This window comes from Pituophis catenifer, unplaced genomic scaffold (genome assembly GCF_029215685.1).
Source record: "Pituophis catenifer annectens isolate HBS135680 unplaced genomic scaffold, rPitCat1.0.hap2 SCAF_15, whole genome shotgun sequence".
NCBI classification, from domain to species: Eukaryota; Metazoa; Chordata; class Lepidosauria; order Squamata; family Colubridae; genus Pituophis; species Pituophis catenifer.
Window position 1 is genome coordinate 1204857 of NW_027256895.1, and position 15996 is coordinate 1220852.

A 15996-nucleotide genomic window follows, 5' to 3' on the forward strand; every position below is an offset into this window, starting at 1 on the left:
CTTCTCCAGAGGCACCCCCTCCTCAATCTCTTTGCCTGCGTCCAGAGGGGTCTCCCTGGCCTTGAAGGGGCGGGGGGGGGGGCTTCTGCCCTGCCACTTGGGGGGTCCGGGTTCTTTCCGCTTCTTCTCCCACCCCTCGGCCTTGAGAGGGGTCCCTGCCACTTGGGGGGGGGGTCCGGCCTGCGCGACTCCTCGCGCCCCCCGCCCTTCTCCGGCGGCGCCCCCTCCTCAATCGCTTCGGCCGCGGTCCCTGCTACTGCGGGGGGGGGGGTCCGGGTTATTCTTTGCCCCCACCCCCACCTCCCCTCCCCCCGCCCCCCGCGCGGCTCCCGCCCCCCGCCCTGACGCGGCCGCTGATGCGGGAGGTGGGCGAGGCAGGCGAGCGAGCGAGCGGAGCATCATCGGCGGGCGGGCGGCTGGCTGGAGCAGCGGCGGCGGGGGTCGTGGCGGCCGGTGCATCTGTGGCTCGGCTCCTCGGGGTCTCGGCGGCCCCTTCCCCCTTCCCCCCCCCCATGGCCTTCGGCTGAGAGCCGCCTCCTCCCGCGCCCGCGCCCGCGCCCTCCCCCCAGGATGCGGCCAGCGCGCGTCGAGGGCGGCGGAGGCGGAGAGCCCCGCGCGGCGGCTGCACCCCGAGACCCGGCCGGCGAGCGCGGAGCCCAGAGACGGCGGCGGCGGCGGCGCGGCGGCTCTTTCTTCTCCTCCTCCTCCTCCTCCTCCTCTTCTTCATCTTCCTCTTCCTCCTGCTAAGGCCGGTAAGCATCCCCCGATTGGGTGGGTGGGCGAGCGAGCGAGCGAGCGAGCGAGCGAGGGACCCCCGACTCTCCCCGGCGCTGGCATCGCGCTTCGCATCCCTGGTCCTCTCCATCTCTGGTTCTCTCCCCCCCCCCGCCTCTCTCCGCAAATCCGCATCTCTCCTGCTTCTCGCAGGCTGGACCCCCCCCCCTTCCCCATCCATCCATCCATCCATCCATCCATCCATCCATCCATCCATCCATCCCCAGCTCCGAAATCCCCCCTGGCCTGGAGCCATGGGGGGGGGAAGGGGAGGGGAGGGGGCCAAGGCCCCAAGTGCTCCTTCCACGCACCGCCCTCCCCCACTCCCCAAATCAGGGCAGCCCTTCCCTCACCCTCCCCCCCACCCCATCCCACACCATCGTTCCTAACAGAGGAAAGTCTGCTCCCCCTCTCTTCCCCCCCCCCGGGTAGATTTCCCTGCGGGCAGGTGGTTTTCCTGAAATCCTGAAGCCCACCCACCCACCCTCCTTTCCCTCCTGCAATGATGGCTCCTTCCCTCCATCCCTTTCGGATGCTCCCCCACCCCCACCCCGCTTTTCCAGTTCACCCAGCTGCCGGTGTTCCGTCCATTTTGCTGCACCTCCCGCGCGGACACCTGGGCAGCTGTCCGGCTCCTCTCCCATCCTTGGGGGCCCCCTCCCCACCCTCGCACCCGGAGCCAGCTTTGTCCCCGTCCCCTGTTCCCCCCCCCCACTTTGGGTTCCCTGGAGGCTGAACGTGGCTTGGGGAGGGGGGCGCAGTGAGTGAGGTGCTGACACATACAACACTCTGCCTGGCAAAGCGAGGCCCCCCCCCCGCTCTTTTCACTCCCTGGCGGTGGGGAAGGGGGCAGAGCGAAGGAGGGGATTTTGGGGGGCAGAGGGATGTGGGGGAAAGAGCAGCTGTGATCAAAGACAGGGAGGCAGAGGGAAGGGGAGGGCAGAGCTGGTAGGGGGGAGAGATGGCTGGCTTGGGGGGGGGGGAGTCAGCAGCAGCAAGGCCTGTTGTGTGTGTATGTGTGTTGGGGGCTTCTGGAGCCCCAAAAGAGCAGGTGGGGTTTGTGGGGATGTTACAAGGGGGTGGGGGGAAATCTGGAAACATCCCCCTGCCCATCTCTAGATGGGGTTTGCTATTCCTGGAAAGATGGGGGAGGGGCAGGTGTGGGGAGAGGGGTCAGGGGCAGAGAAGGAGTCTCCCCCCCCCCATGATGAGGAAGCCCTTGCCACTGGGGAGGGGGCTCCTCTTAATCCTGTCCAAAGATGACCCCCCCCCTCCTTCCCCAGGCCTCTTTTGCCCCTAGAAAAGAGGATTAGACTGTTTCGTGCTTTCTTGGGTGCAAAATCTCGGATTGGGCCCTTGGGGGGGGGGGGCAAAGCAGACAGAAAATCCCCCTCCCCACTTTTAAGAGATTCTAGCTTGGGTGGGGGGCAGAAAGACTAAGTGGGGATGTGGAGGGGGAATCCCTCCCCCCCCATTGTGTCCTGATTGTAGAAACTAATGGACTTCATTCTCAAGCTCAATTTTAGTTGGGGGGGGGGGAGCGCGGCCCATTTACAAGGACTCCTGGCTCTGGGAACCGGTGGTGGTCCTGGGTTCAAGGCCTGCCAAGTATAAAGAACTGAATCCATTCCCCTTCAGAAACGCTTCTGGGATCCTTCTCTAGAAGTTGTGAGGAAATTGGGGGGGGGGGATCTCCCCAAATTGAAAGAGCCAAGCCACCCTGGAGATCAGACCCTCTTTCTGTCTGGGGAGGGGGCTTCGGAGCCTTCAGCTTCTCTTATCTCCCCCCCCCACACACACCTCCTCCTCTCTTCCAGGCCTCAAGGAAGTCTAATTGAGCACATGTTCCAAAAATGGGACTTGCAAAAAAAAAAAAAAAATGATAATAAATTTTGTTTTGTGATCGGGTGAGTTGCAGGGTGTGGACTCCGAAATTTAACGGATGGGGAAATAAATAAAAATAAATAAATAACACGCACAGGTCAATAAAGGGGGTTCAGTGTGTGCGGGGTGGACCCCCGAAACGGGCTGATGAAGGAAACGGGGCCAAGGTTTTTGGGCCGGATGGAGCGCTCTGGATTTCTGGTTCCTGACCATGTGCTATTTGGGGCCTGGTCCATTGGAGAGGAAACCCTCCCCCCCCCCACTCTCCCACCAGGCCCAGGCCTTTCCAGCCAGCTTGGCTGGGGGATGCTGGGATTTGTGGCCCCCAACCCATTTGGAAGCAGCAGTTTTTCACAAGGGAGGAGGGGGAAACAGGTGGAGGGGGGCCCTGAGACCCCCTCCCAGTCTGTACTCATGTGGTTTGAATTGGGGTGGCCCTTTAAGCCAAGGATGCTTTGGTTCCCCCCCCACTTCCTCCACCGGTGTTCCCCCAACCCCACCAAGTCAATTGAATAAAATAAGGGGGGTGGGCTATTTGAGCATAGCCTGAGTAGACATTTATGGGCAATGTTTCCCCCCCCAAAAAAAAACCCTCTTGAGGCAGAGGGAAGAACGAATAATAGGGAAGTCGGCAGGGCTTATGGGCTGTGTAGTAGCCCCCCCCAGGCCTGTAGGAGGCCTGCCTCTTTTTGATTTAAGACTGCAAAAGGATGTTTTTTGGGGTGGGGGCTTAAAAAAGGGGGGAAGGGGGCTCTGATCCCAAAGCTTTGCAGCCCAGATTCTAAGTGCTTCATTGGGGAAGGGTCTTTTATCTGTACTTGGCCTCTGGAGGCCTCCAGAATTTGGAGGGGGGGGGGGAAAGGGAGCTGTGGTAGAGAGAGTAGGGGGCTTTGATTTCTGGGCAGGGGGCAGTGCTGTGAGCAGCCCCACGGGCTGGGAAGCTCAGACATTCTGGAAAGAGGGGAACCCCCCCCTTCCCCTCCTTCCCCCCCCCCACCTTCCGGCCCCGGTGTTGAGGGTAGTCTTATCTGCTCCTGACTGGGACTGATGGGGTGGGGAAGGCTGCCCCCCTACCCAAAGCCTGGCCCTTGACTGGCTGTTGCTAAGAGAGCCGTCAGCTGGGAAGCAGCGGGGAGGGGGAGAAAGGAAGGGCGGAAGGCAGGCAGGCAGGCAGCCCCCTCCCCTCCCCTCCCAGGCCCGCTCCGCACCCTCCCGATCTGCCGGAGCTCCAAGTCGCAAAACGGGAGCAAGGCACATCTGGAGGGGTAAGGGGGGGGGGGGTTGATGGAGATTGGGGCGGGAGAGGGAGAGGGAGGGAGGGATGCCTGGAAGGGAAGGGAAGGGGGAAGGGGAGGGGTCTTTGTGCCAGGCACGATTCCTGCAGCCAGCAGAACCCGGAGCCATCCCTGGCTCTCTCCCCCCCACCCCCACGGGCCTGCGGGTGGGGACCCTCTTCTGTTCCTTCCCCAAAATTGGGGGGGGAGGACTGAGCAGAAGCCGCACTGCCCCTTTCTCTCCCCCTCCCCCTCTTTGCAAGCCTTGGGGACCCCCAGCATCGTGAATGGCTCTGCGGGGGGGGGGGGGAGAAGGAGGGGTTCCGCCCCAGCCTCCGAGGCGGGAAGAGCAGAGCAAGAGGGGCGGCTGGTTCGGCTTGCATCCCACCCCCCAACCCCCCAATGCCCAGATGTGCCGAGAGAGGAAGCTTTCCAGGCAGGGAGGGGGGGATTCAGGGCTCTCCCCCCCCCACCTCCCCAATTTCCCCCTGGCTCCATCCTTCCCAGCACGGCCGCGTAGTAACACCGGGTTGGGGGCTGGTCTGGCAGAGGAGGGGGCGGCAGAGGCTCCGGGGGGGGGGCGGCGGCGGCAGATGGGTCTGGGGGTGCCTCTTGGCTCCTTTCCCAAGGGGGGGGGTCCGCGGGCTCTTGGGGGGGTGGGAGGCTGGCCCACCCCGCTTGCCTTCCTTTTGACGTCCCTCCCTACGTGGGTACGTGTCGTGTGTGAGTATATGTGTGTGTGCGCGCGTGTGGATGCGTGGCGCGTGTTCACGACGTGAGTGTCCCTGCAGTGAGCTCGTGTGTGCCGGGTAAAAGCCAACATCCCCGGATTGGCAGCCCCCGAAACCCTAAAAAGTCCCAATGGGGCAGCTTGAAAGCTTTCCCCCCCACCGTAGAGGGGGCTCCTGGCCGCGACTCCCCCCCCTCCCGCTGCATTTTGGCAGCTGGGCCCCCCCTCCTCCCCCAACGCTTTCATTTGTGGCACCCAAAAATCCAGTTTTATGGCCAATAAATATTTCCTCAAAGGCTTTTCCTTTTTGCTGTCTGGGGTGGTGGTTGTGGTGGTGGTGGGGGCTTGTATTCCCCCACCCATCATCCCCAACTGGCTGGCTGGGGAAGGGGAGGAGGAAGGGCAGGCAAAGAGAGGCAAGCCAGCCCATCTGGAGGGCGCCAGGTTGGAGAAGGCCCCGGCCGGTCCCAGCCGAGGACTTTTCCCCCAACCTGGCGCCCTCTTGGTGGTCTGGAGTTCATCTGGAGGGGATTCCTGACTCTTCTGGGGGCTTCCCTGCAGGCATCACTAGGTAAGACTGTTGCCTCCTCCTCTTCCTCTTCCTCCTCCTCTTTTTTGTCCTTTTTCTCTTCTTCCTCCTTCTCTTTGTCCTCCTCTTCTCTTCCTTGTCCTCTTCTTCTTCCTTTTCCTCTTCCTCCACTTCCTCCTCCTCCTCCTCCTCTTTGTCCTTTTTCTCTTCTTCCTCCTTCTCTTTGCCCTTCTCTTCCTCCTCTTCCTCTTCCTCCTTTCTCTTTCTTGTCCTCTTCTTCCTCCTTTTCCTCTTCTTCCTCTTCCTGCTCTTCCTCCACTTCCTCCTCCTCCTCCTCTTTGTCCTTTTTCTCTTCTTCTCTTTGCCCTCCTCTTCCTCCTTTTCCTTTCGCCTTCTCTTTCTCTTTGTCCCCCTCTTCGTCCTTTTCCTCTTCTTCCTCTTCCTCCTCCTCTTCCATCTCTAGGAGAGCCCAGATCCACCCCTCCACCTTCTCCCCCACGACTGAACCCCCCCAACCCCCCCCCTGTTGTCTTCCAGCGACCCCAACTGGACCCGTCTTGGGAGGGGCTCCTTCCCTTGGCAGCCCCCTCCCACCTGTTTCCCCAGCAGGCCGGAGAGGTTCAGGTGGAGGATGCGGGATCCGGGCCTCTCTGGATGCCCGCTCTGGCCCTCTGCCCGCTTCAGAGCCGGTGGCTGCCCAACTCTGGCAGGCATCCAGCATGGCTCTTTCTATTGAGGCTCCTGCTTCCGCCTGGAGCCCCCTCCTCCCTCGCGGCCAGCTGCACGGAGAGGCAGCCAGCCGCTGGAAACCCCCCTCCCCACAAGCAGGAAGACCGAGGGTGCTGGGGGGAAAGCGTGCCCCTTGCGGGAGCTTCATCCCTGGAGGCTTTCAAGAAGAAGAGACCGGACTGCCACCGGTCAGAAATGGGGTAGGGTCTCCTGCTTGGGAAGGGGGGGTTGGACTAGATGACCTCGAAGATCCCTTCCAATTCTTATTCTCAACCAAAGGATGGCTTGCTTTGGTTCCCACAACCTTCCTGAAAGCAGGTCAGGTCCTAATTTAGCATAGGGGGGGTCAGTTTGGGGACGTCGACTCCCAAGTTAAAAAAAAAAAAAACAGGCAGTCCTCGGTTTACGACCACATTTCCGTCGTTAAGGGAGAGATCGGTGAAGTGAGGTTTAGCCTCGTTTTACGCCCTTTCGTGCCAAAAGCTGTTAAGTGAAACCCTGCGGTGATTTTAAGTTAGGAAGACGGTCGTTAAGTGAATCCGGCTTCCCTGCCGACCAAAGGGATCACGTGACACATTTATTATTTATTTGATTCATTTGATTTTTATACCGCCCTTCTCCAGCAGGACTCAGGGCGGTGAACAGCCAAGGTAAAAACATAGCATACAAAATTTAAAACAATTGAAAAAGATATTAAATAGTTTCGGCCCACAATTCGGTCCCCGGGGATGCTGCGACCGTCATAAATATGACTCGGTTGCCAAGGGTCTTTCTGAATTTTGTTCCTGTGGCCCTAAGGGTCGTAAGAGTGAAAAACGGTCCTAAGTCACTTTTTTCCAGCGCCGTCGTAACTTCGAACGGACACTAAACGAACTGTTGAGGGCTATCTGCATTTTGCAGACCTGCGTTCCTCCATCTCGGTAAGACGGGTGGACTTCAACTCCCAGAATTCCCCAGCCAGCTGCTACACCTCTTTTTTTTTTTTTCCCCCCCTACCATTTCCTGGAGCGGAGAGATTGCAGAGGAAGGGATTCTAAGAGAGTGGGTATCTACATGAAAAGGAATGCATTTGTGCCAAGGAATTCCGGGAGTCGAAGTCCCAAGGCTGGAAAACGCAGGTGTAAAACACGCGAAGGATGAATGTGAGAACCAGCAGAGTGTCTGATGTGGACCTCGGGAAGACACCTGACACTCGACACATCCCCACATCCTGCTGCATGGTGATGTCACAAGCGATGATGTCATCGTGACGGCCACACACCGGCTGCTCCTTCTTCCCATCCTTTGCAGAAACCTAAGTTTGTCAGCCAGGATCTGCAACCACAACATTTGTGTGTTTGCGTAGGTGTGTGTGTGGTTGCCCAGATGTCAAGGACCCCCAAATCAAGCCCCCTCCCATCCTAAAATTTCCCAAGGGCGCTAGCTTTCCGCACCTTTCACTGAGTCCTGGTGGCTTAGTTGACCTCAGCTTAGTTGTAGTTGCTAAACCATGGTTGGTGGTGTACGTGAGAGCCCAGCATGATGGTTTCCGGAGTCAACAAGCACTCAGAACAATGCGGGAAATCAGATCCCCGATTTCGGATCAACCTTGCGAGGCCGGGAAAGCAGAAGGAATAAATAGCAAGGCAGATCTGCTTTCTGGCAGGTCTGACTATCAAATGATCAAGGCGGATTTTCTGAATTGCGATTAGCTGCCGAGCTGTGCAGCTAATCCTTGTTTTACAACCGTCCGCTTAGTGACCGAGGTTACCGCAGCACTGAAACGGGAGCCTTATTATGACCGTTATTCAAACTTACGACCTTCCGACGAGCAAAGTCAGTGAAAGAAGCCAGATTCGCTTAACGAATCCCTGTGGTGAGAAAGGTCGTAAAACGAGGACTCTAGTGTCGGTCCCCTCAAGATGCCATTTGGACAGGGGCATCCTCTTCGCCCCCCCCCCAACCCCCCCCGCTCCCCATCGATGCCTTTTAAAAATTCCTGGCTCAACTCCAAGAAACAACTAGACATCAAACGAGTGAAATTTCTTGTCATTTTGGCATTGGGAGAAAGCAACATTATTCCTCCGCCGAGCTCTGGCTGGGGAACCATGGGACTTGTAGTCCAGCTTCAGGAGAGGAGATGTGGGCCCCCTCATACCTTAAAAGGGGAGCAGACAGGCTGTTGTTGAAACGGCACAAATCCAGAGAAATGCACTGTAAGGTTTAGACTTTAGAGTGTTCTTATATTTCTCTGGCTCTAAAGCAGAGATTTGCAACCTCAGCGAGTTTTAAGATTTATGGACTTCCACTCCCAGAATTCCCCAGCCAGCATCTCTGGTGAGGATGTCCACGTGTCTTAAGGCATGCTGGCTGGGGAATTCTGGGAGTTGAAATCCATCTGTCAAAGCAGGCTGGCTGGGGAATTCTGGGAGTGGAAGTCCGCCCATTTTAAAGCATATGGCTAGGGAATTCTGGGAATTGAAGTCCTGTCAAAGCAGGCTGGCTGGGGAATTCTGGGAGTGGAAGTCCACCCATTTAAAGCATATGGCTGGGGAATTCTGGGAATTGAAGTCATCTGTCAAAGCAGGCTGGCTGGGGAATTCTGGGAGTGGAAGTCCACCCATTTAAAGCATATGGCTGGGGAATTCTGGGAATTGAAGTCATCTGTCAAAGCAGGCTGGCTGGGGAATTCTGGGAGTTGAAGTCCAGCCAGCTTAAACTTGCTGGGGAATTCTGGGAGTTAAAGTCCACCTATCTTAAACTTGCTGGGGAATTCTGGGAGTTGAAGTCCAGATGTCTTAAAGGTTGCTGGTGGAGTAAATCTGGGAAGTGAAACCCACATGTCTGAAAACAGCCCAGCTGGGGAATTCTGGGATTTGAAGTCCATTCGTCTTGAAGTTGCTAAGGTTGAGGAAGGAGCTCTAAAGGAGCAATTGACCAGGGAATAGAGTAGAAGAAAGCCGGAAGGGACCTTGGAGGTCTTCTGGTCCACCCCGCTGCTCAAGCAGGAGAACCTATGCCATCTCAGACAAGTGACTGTCCAGACTCTTCTTAAGCCCCCCCGCCCCGCCCCCCCCCCAGGGAGGGAGCACCCACAATTTCTGGAAAGAGAGAGGCAGAGTCCTAGAGAGGCCCCGTAAAACTCTTCATCTTGCTGGTTTCTTTCATTTTCCCTTTGGCTCACGCCCTCCAGCGGGTTGGAGGATGGAGGAATGCAAATTTGGGCACGTGGCTCAGCTCTGGATTTTGTCTGAGCTGGCATTGACCTCGATGCAGATATTGCAGAATAAGTGGCCTCGGTGGGAAGGAACGTGGCATCTTCTGGGCCTCCATCGAAGCAGGCCGAGGAGGACCACGCAACCTCCGGTGGCCTTGGTGCTGCTGGGAGTCTTGGCCAGTGCCTGGCACACTTGGCTGGCCGTGCGATGCCAACCCAGCCAGGATCCACCCGGTGCTGCCAATAGAATTGTGTCGAGGAAGAGAAAAATCAGCCGTTGCAGAGAGCTGACTTTCAGGGTATTCAAGGTGCTAGTCCATAGTGGCCCCAGATGCAACTGCGGGGAGTCCCCCGACTTGCCACTCTTCATTTAGTGACAACAGTGCTGGGAAAAAAAGTGACTTACGAATGATCCTCGCACTTACGACGATCATAATGTGTCCCGTCCCCCCCCTCCACAGTCGTGTGATGAAAATGCTCGGTGGCTGACTCGTATTTATGACGAGGGTCACACGATCCCCTTTTGCGACCTGCTGACGAGCCAAGGTAACCATCCGGGCGGCTAACTTAACACCTGCCTCGATTCACTTAACAACGGTGGCAAGAGAGGCTGTCAAATGAGGCCCAACTCACTTCACAACGCTCTCACTTAGCAGCAGAAATTTGGGGCTCCGTTGTGGCGGTCGTACTTCGAGGCCGACCTGTATACGTTTAACAGCTGCAGTGATTCGCTTAGTAACCGTGGGGAAAAAGGTCATAAGATTAGGCGCGGCTCCCTTAACAACCGTCTTGCTTTGCAACTGGTCTCAATGCTGGTCGTAAGTCGAGTACTACGCATGTTTTAGGAGAAAAATCACTTGTGCATGTTCAGAGGTGCGTTGTTGCTGACATCATTGGCACGTGGGAAAAATCATGATTTCATTGTTCAAAAAAGGCAAATTCCACCATTCTCCCTGTGTGTGTAATGATGTCATGGATGGGGGTGACGTCACTTTCCCCTCCCCTGCAGATCCATACAGCTCAGCAGGACCCCCCCCCCAAGAAGTCCTAACAGGACCCCTGGAACCTGGGAAGATCTTCCCACCCTTTGAAATGGTTTTGAGTCACCTTTGTCAGTTGTGTTGTGTGTTGGTTGTGATACAGAGATGCAGAATTGGCCATCTGATGCTTAAGAACGGGAAAAAATAAGGTTTTGATGGGATTAGGAAGAGTTACATTTTCAAACCTGGCCCTTTAAGATGGGCGGACTTCAACTCCCAGAGTTCTCCAGCCAGCTTGCTGGCTGGGGAATTCTGGGAGTTGAAGTCCGCCCATCTTAAAGCGGCCAAGTTTGAAAAACACCAATGTGGAATTAAGACAGAGGTTGTCTTCTTTGGCATAAAGGCATATCCCCTGTCTTGCTAAACCACAACTCCCAGCAATCCCTGCCAGCCTGACCCTGAAGGATGCTGGGAGTTGCAGTTTAGAGAGCTGGTCAGGTTTGAAGTCAATAGACAATCTGCTGCATTTGTTCATTCCGGTTTTAACCCTGCGGACGGGGGATTATGAGTGTTGAAATCCTGCCTACTGGGTAGGGGGATGCTCTTCTCTCCTGTAGACCTTGCAAAGTCTCTAGATGGGTTGCTATGCCGGCTTAGTTGGCCATGTTGTGGTCCTGAATGGGGTGACCATGGTTGATGTGTTGAGACTTTGATGACTCTGGTTGAAGTGTCTGAGGCTTGGATGACCGTGGTTGATGTGTTTGAGCATTGGGTAATCATGGTTGGTGTGTTTGAGCCTTTGATGACTGTGGTTGATATGTTTAAGCGTTGGGTGACCATGGCTGATGTGTTTGAGAGTTGGGTGATCGTGGTTGATGAGCCTTCGATGACTGTGATTGATGTGTTTTAGCCTTGGATGACCATGGTTGATGTGTTTGAGCCTTCGATGACCATGGTTGATGTGTTTGAGTTTTGGGTGGCCATGGTTGATGTGTTTGAGAGTTGGGTGACCGTGGTTGATTGTTTGAGCATTGGGTGACCATGGTTGATGTGGTTGAGCCTTGGATGACTGTGATTGATGTGTTTTAGCCTTGGATGACCGTGGTTGATGTGTTTGAGCATTTGATGACCATGGTTGATGTGTGTGAGTCTTGGGTGGCCATGGTTGATATATTTGAGCTTTGGGTGGCCATGATTGATGTGTTTGAGCTTTGGGTGGCCATGGTTGATGTGTTTGAGCTTTGGGTGGCCATGGTTGATGTGGTTGAGCCTTGGATGACTGTAGTGGATGTGTTTGAGAGTTGGGTGACCGTGGTTGATGTGTTTGAGTTTTGGGTGGCCATGGTTGATGTGTTTGAGCTTTGGGTGGCCATGGTTGACGTGGTTGAGCCTTGGATGACTGTGATTTATGTGTTTTAGCCTTGGATGACCGTAGTTGATGTGTTTGAGCATTGGATGACCATGGTTGATGTGTGTGAGTCTTGGGTGGCCATGGTTGATGTGTTTGAGCTTTGGGTGGCTATGGTTGATGTGTTTGAGCATTGGATGATCGTGGTTGATGTGTTTGAGCTTTGGGTGGCCATGGTTGATGTGTTTGAGCTTTGGATGACCATGGTTGATGTGTTTGAGAGTTGGGTGACTGTGGTTGATGTGTTTGAGCATTGGGTGACCATGGTTGATGTGGTTGAGCCTTGGATGACTGTGATTGATGTGTTTTAGCCTTGGATGACCGTGGTTGATGTGTTTGAGCATTGGATGACCATGGTTGATGTGTTTGAGCTTTGGGTGACCATGGTTGATGTGTTTGAGAGTTGGGTGACTGTGGTTGATGTGTTTGAGCATTGGGTGACTATGGTTGATGTGGTTGAGCCTTGGATGACTGTGATTGATGTGTTTTAGCCTTGGATGACTGTGGTTGATGTGTTTGACCATTGGATGACCATGGTTGATGTGTTTGAGCATTGAATGACCATGGTTGATGTGTTTGAGCTTTGGGTGGCCATGGTCGATGTGTTTGAGCCTTGGGTGACTGTGTTTGATGTGTTTGAGAGTTGGGTGACTGTGGTTGATGAGCCTTATATGACCATGGTTGATGTGTGTGAGTCTTGGGTGACCATGGTTGATGTGTTTGAGCTTTGGGTGACCATGGTTGATGTGTTTGAGCTTTGGGTGACCATGGTTGATGTGTTTGAGCATTGGATGACTGTGATTGATGTGGTTGAGACTTGGATGACCATGGTTGATGTGTTTGAGCTTTGGGTGACCGTGGTTGATGTGGTTGAGAGTTGGGTGACCGTGGTTGATGTGGTTGAGAGTTGGGTGACCATGGTTGATGTGGTTGAGACTTGGATGACTGTGATTGATGTGGTTGAGACTTGGATGACTGTGGTTGATGTGTTTGAGCATTGGATGACCATGGTTGATGTGTGTGAGTCTTGGATGGCCATGGTTGATGTGTTTGAGAGTTGGGTGACCGTGGTTGATGTGGTTGAGCCTTGGATGACTGTTATTGATGTGGTTGAGCCTTGGATGACCATGATTGATGTGTTTGAGCATTGGATGACCATGGTTGATGTGTTTGAGAGTTGGGTGACCGTGGTTGATGTGTTTGAGCATTGGGTGACCATGGTTGATGTGTTTGAGCATTGGGTGACCATGGTTGATGTGTTTGATGAGTGATGTGTCAGTGAATCTTGAATGACCTTGGTGAAGTCTGTGTGCTTCTTTGAAGACCATGCATGGTTGTTGTGGGAACTTCAGAAGATCATGGATGATACACGTGTGAATCTTTCTACGCCATGGATGACGGATGGAGTGTGTGTATATCTCCTCTATTCATGGTGTCTTCCTATTCTTCCCCTTTCTCCCTTCCTCCTTCCCATTTCCTCTTAATTTTGCTTCATCCATCCATCCGTTAATCCATCCATTTCCCCCACCTCCCCGGGCTCTCCCATCTACGAAATCCCAAGGGTGGGTCGCTGCTTCCTTCGCCCCCCCCACCGCCCCCCCAGATCCCTTTCCCTGGCTGTCCAGGCATTGTGGGGAGGGCGTGGGGTTCCAGCCCCCCCTTCCCAGCCCCTCTCTCTGGGCTTTTGGATTCTCCCAGACACAATTTGGTAGTAATTACACGTTCCTGCTTCTAATTGCCACATTGTGAATGATAAACAAAAAAACTCCAATTTTATTTAATTAAAGACCTGGGAGAATCCACTAGGGGAAATTTTGTACGGTGAAGACGGGGAGCTGGGAGAGAATGCCACAGCCCTCCGCGGAGGAGCAGGAGGCCGGCCCAACTGGGATGCTGACGCTAACCGGGACTCCTGTCCCTCCATGAATCTGGGCCGTCCCAGTCGGTGGGGTAGTCCTCAATTAATGTCCATTCGTTTACGTCCATTCAGCCTCACACTATGGCAACCGAGCCTCTCCATAGACATTCCTTTAGCAACCGTTCAAAATTACGGTGGGTTTGGGGGGAAAAAAGTAATTTATGACCAGTCCTCATATGTACGACCGTCGTAAGTGTGAACATTTAGACGCTTGGTGTGTGTTCAAGAACGGTTGCAGCGTTCCAGGGTCACGTGATCCCCAAAGGCTGACCTTCCCCGCCGGCTCCCAACATGCAGGGTCAGTCAGGGAAGCCAGATTCGTTTAACGACCGTGTGACTCACTTAACAACTGCAGGGATTCACTTAACAACCATGGCAAGAAAGGTCAAAACAGAAGGCATAATTTACTGAAGAACTGTTAGCGACAGAATTTTTTTGGGGGGGGCATTGTGGTCATAAGTCGAGGACTCCCTGTATAAGACAGGAGCCCTGTGGGTTGGTCTTAACTGTGAGTCACCTGGAGACCTCCTTTGTCCTTCCAGTCCAGGGGCCATTTTGGTTAAAGGTGACCCTGGAGCTTGGGACATCTCCTCATCCAGGAGAGTCCCATCTTGGTGTCCTCAGGGCAGAAGAAGAACATCTTGAGATCTCCACATCTCCTGGGATGTCCCCATACGGTGAAGACCGACGAGGAGGGTGCCCTTCCCCAACACAGGATGAGTTATGGGTTCTCCTTGGATCGGGGACCCCTGATCTCTCATCTCCTCCCTCTTTTTCTTGAGGGATCTTCTGGAATCCTTTAGGTGGACCTTGGATGCTTTGCTTAAGGTTGAGGAATCCACCCTGATGTGTATTGCTCCACGCTGTGGCCTGATGGTGGGGTACTCTTGGGTTCCTCATGGAGACATGGTCCTTCCCTCTTCTCTTTCTTGGAACTGAAACCCTATGAGATGCTGGTCGGCCTTCAGCATCTTGGAAGTCCACCACGAGAACTTGGCCTTGCCCGTTAAGCCCTCCTACACTTTTGCTCACACTGGTCTGTTTCCCCGAAATGAGATTTGGGGTTGGGAGACTTGTGGGGGGGAGTCTCAACAGGTTTCCTGGGGAAAGGGGACCTCTTCAGCAGAGATTGAGAAGGTCATCTCTTCTTCTTCTAAAGCAGTTGGGTCCACCAGCTCCTCCTACCTGCTGCCTTTTCTCTTATTACTTCTGGTTGACCCACAACTTCACTTCTCTCTCTTCCCCCTCCCTGGACTTCTAGGTGCCTCTCTCAGACCCCGTCGCTGGCAGTTGTGGTGCTCCAGACCCACCATGGAACGCAACAGATGTCCTATTTCAGCCAGAACATTTTTGGGGTTCTCCTGCTAGGACGGCTGGGTTTCCTCAACTTCTGGGCTCGGGCTGCAACCTCTCCGGCCTACTTCTTCTTCCTCCTCCTCTTCTGGTGCTGCTTCTGTTCCGGTCGGCCACTTCTGACTCTTTCTCTCCCCGCTTGTGAAGGACCTGGCACCTTCTCCGGCCACCATGTTCCTCTCGTCTCCGAGCTTCGTCCGCCGGATGTTGAACGTCCGGCCGGGTTCCGCTCTCCTCTTCTGGCTCCTGGGGCTGGCCCTGCGCCCGTCGCCCCTCTCGGGGCAGAAGCCCGAAGACAAGTACCCCGTGGTGCCCACCAACTACGGCAAGCTACGTGGCATCAAGAAAGGCCTCAACAACGAGATCCTCGGCCCCGTAGTGCAGTACTTGGGCATCCCTTACGCCACGCCGCCTGTCGGCGAACGCCGTTTCCAGCCGCCCGAGGCGCCGGCTTCCTGGTCCGAGGTGCGCAATGCCACAGCTTTTGCCCCGGTGTGCCCGCAGAATATCCACGGCATGCTGCCCGCCATCATGTTGCCCGTTTGGTTCACCGACAATTTGGAGATCGTAGCCGGCTACGTCCAGAATCAAAGCGAAGACTGCCTGTACCTCAACGTCTACGTCCCCATGGAGGATGGTAAGCAGCGGGCAAGGGTGGGCACAGGCGGTGGGTGGGCATGGCTGATGGGTTCTTAGGACCCTTCTCGGTCCCGCAGGTCTTCCCTACCAAAGCCCCCCCTCCTCTTTTTTCTCAATTCTTTCCCCGTTTGAATTGTCCCACCTGCAACCCGACCCAGTGTGCCAACTTCATCCCTTCTTCGACCAAGAGGTGCCCTCCTCATTTTTTTCTTTGGGGGTGAGGAGGGGGCACAACAGCTTTCTTCCAGCAGGCAAACGAAGCCCCCTTTTCTTGGGGAAGGGTCTCTCCAGCTGGAAAATGAGGGTCTCTCTCTCTCTCTTTCTCTGCAGATGGGCCCAGGGGAGGTGGCACCCCAAATGGCAGGAGGTCCTGTTCTTTGGGGGGGGAGTATCTGGGGTGGGGCTTGCAAACTGTGGATGGAGACCCCCTCCGTGAAAGAACCCACAGAAGCACAGCTTGGCCAGTTTGGGTTCATTGGGGACCCCTCCTCTCTTTTCTTTCAGCTCAATCTCGAGGGGTCCAGGAGGGGCCACAACCTTCTTGAGAAGGTTCCACAGCTGTGGTCCATGGCATACCAGCTC

General features: G+C 55.2%; 2 protein-coding genes across 7 annotated transcripts in view; one reads left to right on the forward strand and one right to left on the reverse strand.

The window, feature by feature from the left end:
• Positions 1-11511: 11511 nt before the first annotated feature.
• On the reverse strand, positions 11512-12423 carry LOC139324776 (salivary glue protein Sgs-3-like). The gene is made up of 3 exons (XM_070954521.1): positions 12211-12423; positions 11787-11875; positions 11512-11695 (listed from the first exon to the last, which is right to left on the reverse strand). The coding sequence occupies exons 1-3, from the start codon at positions 12421-12423 to the stop codon at positions 11512-11514; spliced, it is 486 nt and encodes a 161-aa protein (XP_070810622.1).
• Positions 12424-14946: 2523 nt separating this feature from the next.
• The window catches only part of NLGN2 (neuroligin 2), a 36583-nt gene continuing 35533 nt past the window's right edge, over positions 14947-15996 (forward strand). For 4 of the 6 annotated variants that reach the window (XM_070954647.1, XM_070954648.1, XM_070954649.1 and 1 more), the window contains exon 1: positions 15055-15412. In XM_070954647.1, the coding sequence (XP_070810748.1) occupies positions 15292-15412 (121 nt within the window). In that variant the 5' untranslated portion in view covers positions 15055-15291. Of the gene's footprint in view, positions 15417-15996 lie in introns of all 6 variants that reach the window. The other 2 variants (XM_070954646.1, XM_070954650.1) reach the window with 2 other exon arrangements.

Excerpts from the sequence above, each read along its gene's own strand:
- LOC139324776 (XM_070954521.1), bottom strand. The coding sequence starts at position 12,423 with ATGGTCACCCAACTCTCAACCACATCAACCACGGTCACCCAACTCTCA. Across the intron at positions 11,876-12,210 it reads GCTCAAACACATCAACCATG|CTCAAACACATCAACCATGG; the intron begins GTCACCCAAGAC and ends GGTCACCCAAAG. Across the intron at positions 11,696-11,786 it reads ATCAATCACAGTCATCCAAG|CTCAAACACATCAACCATGG; the intron begins GCTCAACCACAT and ends GGTCATCCAAAG.